Source organism: Haplochromis burtoni, unplaced genomic scaffold (assembly GCF_018398535.1).
Source record: "Haplochromis burtoni strain Fernald_Lab_line unplaced genomic scaffold, NCSU_Asbu1 Contig_885, whole genome shotgun sequence".
NCBI classification, from domain to species: Eukaryota; Metazoa; Chordata; class Actinopteri; order Cichliformes; family Cichlidae; genus Haplochromis; species Haplochromis burtoni.
In genome coordinates this window covers 104,419-114,412 of record NW_024583246.1, presented here as the reverse complement: position 1 = coordinate 114,412, position 9,994 = coordinate 104,419, and the positions used below count along the sequence as shown (strand labels likewise).

Here is a 9,994-nt window from a genome sequence, read left to right as displayed (position 1 = left end):
TTTTTTTGAACTGCAGGTCCTTGAACGGAATAAATGCCCTTTTACATGCCAGCCCAGGTGTTCCTTCATCACCAGGAAAACAGTCTGTGGTGGTCTGAGTTTTGTGATTTTTGTGTCACAGGTTTACATGCTTAATACAGGGATCTCCTGAACCTTTTAAACAGCGCTGCGAACCTCCGGCGGGGGGGCAGTGTTGTGAAAATGACAGTCTTCACTAGTGGGGATAATTACAAAGCTTTCCTTCGTTATGAATGAGCATACATGTTTTTATTGAACATTTGAAGAACCAGCAAAAAAAACAAACTCTTGTAGAGGACATAAAGTCAGAGATAGAAACGACAAGGAGCAGGTGCATCTAGTACAGATAGAGCTGCTGCAAAAACCCACAGAGCTCAGCAGCCAGTGCAACAAATTCTGGATCCTTGGCTTTTAGTTAGCAGTTAGCATTAGCAGCACATGCTGCGTCCGATGTGAAAGGACCTTTATGCTGCGCACTGTGACTCACAGCAATGGTCCCGGGTTAGCCCTGACTTTGTGTTAAACTAATCCTAAAGTAATAATGGTATTTCTAACCACTGATATACCACAACTTTATCCTTTCAGCTGCTGAAAGTTAGGGGACCTAGCTTCTACCAGATATTTATATAGAGATCTTCCAGCTTCAAACTATTACCCTTCAAGGACCTGCAGTTCAAAAAAGCAACCCTTCGACAGCCAAACCCATCTGTTCTCAGATTGGATAGTTAAATTTGTGATTGACATGACATTGGCCAATCAGATGAAAGGAAGAAAAATAGGGTCAAAATTCGTACTTGTAACTTGAAACTTGAGTGCAGACTTTCTCACGTAGTTTTTTGGCTAAGTCCACACACAAATCTTTTTTACACACAAACACAAATTCTTTCAACACACAAATTCTTTTTACACATACAAATCCTGATTTACAAGTACAAAATATTTATGACCATAATTTGAGCCCATATCAATGAACTGAAGTGAAAACAAGGGGAGAAAAGGCCAAAATTCATCCACAATAAATCATGGGGTCTACTTAGTTTTTCACACACACTGCTTCACCATCTTGGCTTAGTTTTTGTTCAAATAATTTTTTTTCCATTTAAAAAAAAAAAAAAAAAAAAGGCAGTCTTACACAATTTTTATGAGATTGTGTTCAAAACATTTTAGAGCCTCGCAACGGCTAGGATTTTTATCATGTCCTGATAAGTAAAACTCTAGAGTTGAAATTGCTCTTTCTCTTTTACATGACTGAAAGTTTTACAATAACCTAACATATCTCTGAGTTACATAAACATGTATAGAAGTGCCCTTGTTCTGTTTTTGGTTATTGCTTTGCTGTTTGGTTGGGGATTATCCAAGCAACAAAACATGCTTTTCATCCCAAAAAATCTCTTTTTATGAGCAATATTTGACAGTTCAGGCTTGTTTAAAAAAAAAACCCATGCCATTACATGATTTGAAGTGCTGTTTTAGAAGAGAAGATTTAAAAAAAACAAAACAAAAAAACAACCTATACCTAATTAAAATTTAGTTTAGTTGATTGCCGTTATGTCTGCTTGTTTTTGAACCACTGCTTTGTGCCGGTCTTGGTACTGAATGTGAATGTGGTCTCTGGCTAATTTGCCCCACATGGTAAATCTGACCTTTAGTTTGTGAATATAGTGGGGACATAGTCGAGATGGTTGAAATAATCACAATGATTTCACTTTGTGTGTTTATTTGCACATGTAGGCAAAAGTGAATTTCATGAAAGAAGAGGATGCTCAAAAACTGAAAAAGTTAAAGAGCATCGACATAAAAGGAATACCAGTCACTGTTGTCAGAGAACAGGTATTGTACCTTATCTTAGTTGTTTTTTAATTATGGTCAAACTGTCAAAACTTGGAATGTATTGCTGTAGCATCATTATACTGTATTTCTTTTACTAATTTTATTATGTAATTTAATATATTATACTTTTTCATGTTTATTCAAACTAAATCTGTTTACAGAATACTGTTACAAAGAAGCCTCTTCCAACCTTTTCCAAAAAACAACAGAAGCTTCCACCGAAGTAAGATATTCTTGACATTCAGACCTTCATCTCGATTGAGATTCTCTTTGTTCCTGTCATTTGCACTTATTAAAATCTTTTCTTCACAGAAAAATCGTCAAGTCAACTAAATCTGCTTCAACTGGAAATTCTTTTAAAAAGCCGTTGTCTTTGTCATCTGGAGACAAAAAAAATACAACAGGCAAACTTGTTACTAAAGCAAAAGTCTTGGTTTCCAAAGCAAAAAGTGTCTCAACAAAACCGATTTCCAAAACCTTAAAGCAAGGCAAAGTAGCTGCAAAAGGAGCTGTAAATGTTGTTCAAGAGAAGAAAGATGCTTCAAATCTTAAAGGTTGTAATGATTCCAAAAGTTCAGGAAAGCAGCAGGGTGATGCAGTCTCAAAACAAAGACCTGCCCTCAAAAGATCTGAAAGCAATGCTAAAAACTCTGTAGTTGCATCTAAAGATACAGTCAAGGTGGTCCAATTGTCAAAAAAGACTGTGAATCCAATTAAAGGAACTGCAATTGTCACTCGTGCAAAGGTCTTAGTTGCCCAAGCACAAACGGCCTCAACTATCGACAAACCTCAAAGTCAATTACAACAATTGGCTGCAACAGGAACTTCAACAACATTAAATGTGGAAGAAATTACTGTAAAGGGCACTAATGTTCAATCTAAAACTTCAGAAGATAAGCCTGGTGTAGAGACTTTAAAGCCACCAGAAATGGAAATAAAGTTTCAGCAGCCAACAGTGGTGAGTGAGGAGACAACCAAGGTACTTGAAACAAGAAATGCAACAGCTTCTGAAACAAAGAACCAGGCTGATGAAAAAGTTAATCAGAAGGAAAAAGAGGTCAAACACACTCAACTATTAGAGTCTGTGAATACAAAAGTCGTAGAGCCCATGGAAATTGAAAGTTTTTCCGGTAGCAAATGCTTACGAGAACCAGAGTCCTCTGAAATAGGACAAACACCACTACAGACTTTAGGGAGCTCAGCTCAAGCTGCTTTGGATACAAATCAGACACCTGAAAGGATCGAAAAGGGTCAAGAGGAGCAAAAAGGCATGTTGGACACAGTTCATGCCACAAATGTTCCACCCAAACCTAAAGCTTCAGAAAATAAGCCTGATGAGACCTTCAAGACTCCCAAAAGTGATACAAATGTTCAAGAATCTGCAGTTATGCCGGAAGACAGAGCAAGAAATGCGTCTGTTTCTGAAATGAAGCAGCAGACAGAATTAGCCAAAGCTGAGACAAAAGAGGCCAGTCATACTGAACCACTTGATTCTGGGAATAAAAAGGTGACACAGCCCACAGAACATTTTACTGACAGAACAACTGAACTAACCGAATCCAATAAGGATCAGACACCAACCAGCACAACTCAGATTACACTTGATGTATCTCCAACAAAATATCCGATTCATACACCTCATAGAACACAGACTACCATAAAAAAAACAGAATCCTACAAGAATTCAGAGGTTCAAGAATCTGGAATAGTTCACGAAAAGAAAACCAAGATTCCTGAGACAAAAAATGTATCAGTTTCTGAAACACAGCAGCAGGCAAAATTGTTCAAAGTTGAGACAAAAGAGCCCAAACACACTGAGGATTGCTTTGAGGATACAAAGGTTCAAGATCCTGGATCTGCCAAAAATGATGTGGACGAGGCAATGGAAGTCGAACATTTTGCTGAGAAAAAGGCCTTACTAGCCAAATCGAGTGAGGGTCAGACACCAGCCAGTACAACCAAGACCACACCAACAATTGATCACCCTCAGAGACTGCAGACCAGAGCTGAGACAAAAGAGGCTAAACACAGTGAATCACTAGAATCTGGAAAAACAAAAGAGACAGAGTCCATGGAAGTTGAAAGCTCTACTGATACGACACAGACCATTGTCAAAAACACAGAAACTTTGGAGATTCAAAAATCTGCAACAGTGCTTGAAAACACAACCAAGGTTCTTGAAACAAGAAATCTCGCAGCTTCTGAAACAAAGCACCCAGTAGAATCTACCAGTGTTGATGTAGATGCAAAAGATACCAAACGTGCTGAATCACTGGAGATTGGAGCATGTAAAAAGGCCCTAGCAACCAAATTCAAGGAGAATCAACCTTCAATTGATACAGCTGACACCATACTAGATGCATCTCTACCCAAACCTTCGACCCCATTAAAGACACCACTAAAGACACCACAGACAACTATAAAAATGCCATCCTCATCACAGATCCGACAGAGTGTGATGCCAGATCCAGAGTCCACAACTGCACTAGGACAAAAAATCCTGCAAATGTCAGGAAGTTCAACTGAAGCTGCCCTGGAGGCAAAGCAGACGGTTCAGAGTGTGAACACAGTCGCACAGCAAAAAGGTATGTTTGATACCATTAAGCTTGTGAAACTGAAACTCCATATTTTAGGAATAAGTAAGGTAAGAGTTAGGCACCATTATTAGCATTATTAGTTGTGACTTTAGTATTGCATGGAATATGTAGGACAGTGTTGTTGGAGACACAAAATACAGGTTGTGTCTTTGTTACTGATAATGAAAAAACATACACTCATGTTGAAAAATAGTTTTCACAGGACTCAATGCATTTCTATGAACACATTCCTACTGAGTTTGCTGCCATTTCTTTAGTTTATGTCTGCCTGTGGACATGTTCATGAGGTTTGCTTCTAAAATTCTTTTTCAAAATACTGCAATCTATCTGAATAAAACTTCTCCTCCTTTTTAAGATCTTTTGATTGCTGTGACAAGTCAAAAGGACCTGTCAAAAACTGTCAGCAATGTTTTAGCAGTGTCGACTGCAGTAGCTGCATCTTCCAAAACTGAGCCAACAGCTGCAACAGCAGGCAAGCAACAGCAAAGTTTTAGCAACCTGACTTTTGGGGAGAAGATGGAAAAGCTCATGGATAGAAATCGCCTGAGTAAGTAATGACAGAAGCCTGTATGTGGGTCATTATTTGGGTTTTTTTTTTGGATCAAAACTCCCATTTATTTAACTGTTTTTATGTTCACTCTACCTCGCAGATTGTTTCAAAAATAATAAAACATTGCTGTCAAAGGTAAGTTTTTTTTTTTCTTCTTTTTCTTAAAGGTGTGAATAACCTATCTCTCAGTTTTAGTTGTAGCGAAAAGAATAATAAAAATCTAGTAAAATATCCTTTATCAATGTTTAGCAAAAGTAATAGTGTTATCTGTATGTCTTTAAAAATTACAAATGTTTTTCCACTTTGGTAAAGATAATTTGGAAATTTAGTCAACAAACGTGACAACAAAACGTGTTTTTTGTTGTTGTTGTTGTTGTTGTTTTTCAGAAATGGTGCTTTTGGCATTTCACATTTCTTTTTACAAGATAGTCATCATACTTTTGTCTCCTGTGTTGCATTCTGCTTAATAGTTTGGGGAAGTTCACTTTCCTGAATCTTAACTTCTAATTTCTCCTTTTCCCCTCCTGTTTAAAATGAAGGTGATGTTGATCACAAACCTGCCAGAATATGAAAATAGCTGCTACACAGAGGCGGACGTTGCCAATCAGCTCACCCTATTTGAATTTGGATATCTAGAAGATGACATCTATGTTATTCCTCAAATGCGTATGGTAGGTACCAAGTTATAAATCTGCATTACTCAGTGATCCCACAGGTATATTTCTAGGTCTCTCTTTGGTTTCTTTATGTGAGGTCAGCCTACATTTTCTTGTATTTGTGTACACCAACACAGTACACAAATACACACAAGTACAGTATACAGTGCACAGTGAATAATTGGAATAATAACAAATGTGACTTTTCCTTCTAGGCTTTTGCCATTGCACCAAGTCTGATGAAGGCAAAAAAGCTTTTTCAAGCGTCAAAAGAGAAGAGTATTATTCTCAATGGGTCCACACTTTGTTTGGATTTTTTAATCCACTCCTTTCCAATGAATCCGGTACGTACTAATACAAAAATACTGTATATTGTGGCATGTTTGGAAAAAATTGCCATGCTTCTAGTGCACAATCTTGTTGATCCCTGTAGATTAGTAAATAAGGCACTGAGAGGATGGTAATTAACTAAATAACTTTAAAATATTGTTTAAAGTAGGTTTTTTATCAATTGAATTTTTAGATTATTTAAATGTAATAGAGCATGTAAATACCATACTAAGGCCTTAAAATTTTCTTTTTTAAAAAATATTTTATGTTGCCTCAAACTTCAAAGCTTCTTGGTTAACATTAGCAAAAAGCTTTTATCTATCTCGATTTCCTTGCTACAAGTTTTTAACTTGAAAATATCAAACTGTCTGTTCTTTGAATAATTATTATGATTTATTGATGATGCAACTAGATAAATTAATCTTTCGCTGCCTTTTGCTGTGCTGCGCCACAAATTGCTAAATTTGTATCAAGGAAAAAAGAAAACCCTCCAGACTGAAGTGCCTTATAAATACCACCTTACATACAATAAATGTTTGAAATGATACTACCCAAAATTAAATAAGAGAGTAAGAAATGTCTTGCCGTAGAGCGTAGTGCCTTTAACGCTGTGTTCCCTTACATTCATGTTTCAGCTTGGGTTTTATAGCACCCTGATGAATCTGGTGAATTATGTAAGTAACTTTTTTTTCTCCCCTGAATTATACATAGATTTGTAAATATAACATATCAAATGAACAAACAAAAATAAACTCTTTGTATTTGTTTGAACGTTTGCTGGCTCTTCTTAAAGCAGCAGACAACTGATGATGGATCAACAGTAATCTACATCAAGAATATCTCACCAAGTGAGGCCAATGATCTCAGGGAAGCTTTGGAAAAAATCGGTTCTGTCAAAAACTACCTGCCTCTCCTCAACAAGGTTAAAAACACACCTGTTCATACATTTGATTACGAGGATTTAAACAAAAAAGACATTGTTGTCTTATCTTCTCTTATCTTTCATGTTTATGCATGTCTGTTCTAGGTGTTTATTGAATTTGAGTCCATTTACGATGCTGATCGACTCGGAGTTTGGTACAGCCTCCTGAAACAGGGCTTTGCCCATAATGTCTACAGGATTAAGATACCAAGAAATGAATCCACAGCAAGACGTAAGTCTTTGTTTTTGGATAAAATAAAGCAGATGAGATGTAGATGTATGGGGAGTTACATAATAGGTAGCTAAAAATATCCTTAAGGGTAACTGGTAACCCTTATGCTGGGCATACACTGAGTGATTTTTGGCCCATTTAGAGTCGTTTTTTTCCGTCGTGCAACAGTTTTGGGGATCGGCCCGATTTTCACCTTAATCGTATGTCGTGCATTGTGTAGTATACATGGGGTAACGAGAAGCAACCTCGACCAGCTCCCGAGCATCAATCTTTTGGTCATAAGAAAATCAAACCTGTTTGAAATCCTGTCGGCCGTCGTGAGGGTGTCAACGCAGCCTCTCACACTGTGCACACGCAAACACAGAAATGAAGATGAAAAGAGCAGCACGGCAGTGTAGCGTGTGATCTGGACACAAGCGATGGAGGGACAACTTGTAGAACTTTGGCAAGCTCATCTGAGCCTTTATGTGGCCTCACAAAATTATCACGACCACACCAACCGTGTGCCATACATGCATACAACAGAATTAACCTTGACTTAAAATTCTGTTGCCTGCTACATTGAAAACAAAAACAAACTGCCTCAGCAGCTAGTCACTATTTTTTTTTTTTTTATATGTTAAATATCTTAAAATAATTGGAATGATATGATGGTAAATAGGAAATGTCAAAATCAAAGCATTTAATAAATTAAAATAAAGCTCTCTTTTTTTCTTTTTTTTTCGTTTTGTTTGGGCAGCACCTAGACTGGCAGCGAAAGCTTTGCCGGACAGCAAGGTTGTCACTGAAGGGGCAACAATCCCAACAGCAAATTTTGGCGTTCCTCAGGGAAGCATTTCACCATTTTGGGTTACAATGAAAACGTATCCCTTTTTGTTCCCTACCACATCTCCTTGGTTTGTCATCCCAGGTGAGAAAAACAAATTAAACTAGAACTTAACTCCAGATTCAAAATGTAGGAAATAAGTGGCTCTTACATGTGACTCTGTTTATTTTTGACTTATAGATTTTGTGACGGTCCAGCTGACAAAAAAACAGGTAAGCACTTTTTTTTTTAAAAAATTTTTTTTATATAAATTCTCCAATCTGGTCAAGTAACAAGAAAATTGTAATTTTAATTACTTGTGATAAGATATTGTTTACCAACTAGATATAACATTTGGCTAAGAAAGTGGTTTGAAAATTGTTTGCATAACCACCCTTGGAAGTTTGGAGAAACTGGCTGAATCTTAATCTGCAAATGCTTCTCTTTGAACCAACTTTTGTCATTTTCTTCTTAATTGCTAAAGAAATAATGTTGTAATGCTTTTGAGTCAATCGTCCAATCACCCCTGATCTCCAGTTCTAAGCTCCATGCTCCTCATTTTGATATGAATATATATGAAATCTGCATTTTTATCCCATGTTCATTACATTCTGAAAATCTGTGCTTAATTATGCAAAATGTCATGAACGGTTTTCAGTATCAAATAGCATAAAATAGTTAATGACTTTATCAAAGGAAGCACAATGTGCAGGTGTTGCCTCTGCTTTTTTTTCCCCCCTCTTTGAATTAACTTTGTGTCCTATAGAAAAACCGTCCTCCAGGCTCTGTTTTCCCCCACATTATGCTGACCGGTTTGCCAGAAGGGAACTACCGACACGAGGATGTCGCCAAGCTGGTGTGGCACCATTTCCCTGTTCATAATCTTCATACTCTGTACTACAAGATCATTGTTTTATCACTGCAGAGGAGGGTGAGGAATAGATGCTGAAGACTGACACAAGCACAGACATTTTAATATTCCTCATTTGTTTTTGTTTTTTTAAATCAAACAAAGCTTTATTGAAAACTTTTATTTTTATCTGAGGCTTTTTCTATCCTAACCTACAGGCCTTCGTGTACTTCAGTGACTGGAATGCCTGTACCAGTTTTGTTCAACTGCACAGGAAAAATCCTATTTCTGTCGGAGGTCAGATACTCAATATCCACTTCGTGTTACAGGACATGCATCCTGGATCCACTGAGGTATGGAAAGCTCCGTCCAAAACTTTGATGTGTTATTCGGTCTGTTATTTTGCTGAACTATGATCAAATCATAGGGAAGATGGTTGGATGATAGTTGGAGACTGGCACAACCAAAACCATTGCAACTTTGTACAATGAACTTGCAGTCTTGTTGCCTTTGATGTAGTTTATTCAAAGGTGGGGACCAGGGCTGTGGCCACGCGCAGTCAGTTACCATCTTTGGCGTATCAAGACTGCGACAAAAAAAACAAACTATAAGGCAGAGTCAGTGAATCATTTTGTGAATTAATGGGTTTAAGTTAGCAATTACATGCAGTCTGTTCATGATAATACACTGATTAACTGTTACGTAGTATAAACATACAAATTCACCTCAATTTCTTAACTTTAGAGTCCAGCTAGAATCTGAAATAAATTTTTATCTTGTTCCTGCAGGATTTCAATTTAACTACAAAATAACATACATGCTTGATAACTTTGCCTTTATATGGGACTATAACCTGAATGCAACCAGTTGACAACCATCTCCAAAAGTTGATTCTGTTCATCTGGACGTAGCGTTTTCAGTGGGAGAAACGTTTCGTCACTCATCCAAGTGACTTCTTCAGTCTCAGCTGACTGCAGGTTTCCCCAATCTTATAAACAGTACATTTGCATAATGACTGAAACCAGCCCACTGATATGGAACGCCAGGACTGCCATAATGAATTAATTAAATACACCATTAAATAATTAATTAAATGTGGCAATAATTAATTAAAATTGGAATTAATTAATTAAATAAATAGTTATGACACATGTAATTAATTAATTATTGACACATGTAATTAATTAATTATTGACACATTTAT

At 37.0% G+C, this 9,994-nt stretch overlaps 1 protein-coding gene across 1 annotated transcript in view; it reads left to right on the top strand.

Moving 5' to 3' along the window:
* The window catches only part of LOC102305285, a gene marked incomplete in the record, with an annotated part of 45,457 nt that overhangs the window by 10,521 nt on the left and 24,942 nt on the right, over window positions 1-9,994 (top strand). The window contains 14 exon segments of the mRNA XM_005950988.3: window positions 1,750-1,848; window positions 2,010-2,071; window positions 2,161-4,433; window positions 4,801-4,992; window positions 5,096-5,130; window positions 5,535-5,666; window positions 5,867-5,995; window positions 6,617-6,655; window positions 6,775-6,903; window positions 7,009-7,135; window positions 7,875-8,045; window positions 8,142-8,173; window positions 8,707-8,871; window positions 9,009-9,143. Coding sequence (XP_005951050.2) covers window positions 1,750-1,848; window positions 2,010-2,071; window positions 2,161-4,433; window positions 4,801-4,992; window positions 5,096-5,130; window positions 5,535-5,666; window positions 5,867-5,995; window positions 6,617-6,655; window positions 6,775-6,903; window positions 7,009-7,135; window positions 7,875-8,045; window positions 8,142-8,173; window positions 8,707-8,871; window positions 9,009-9,143 — 3,720 coding nt within the window.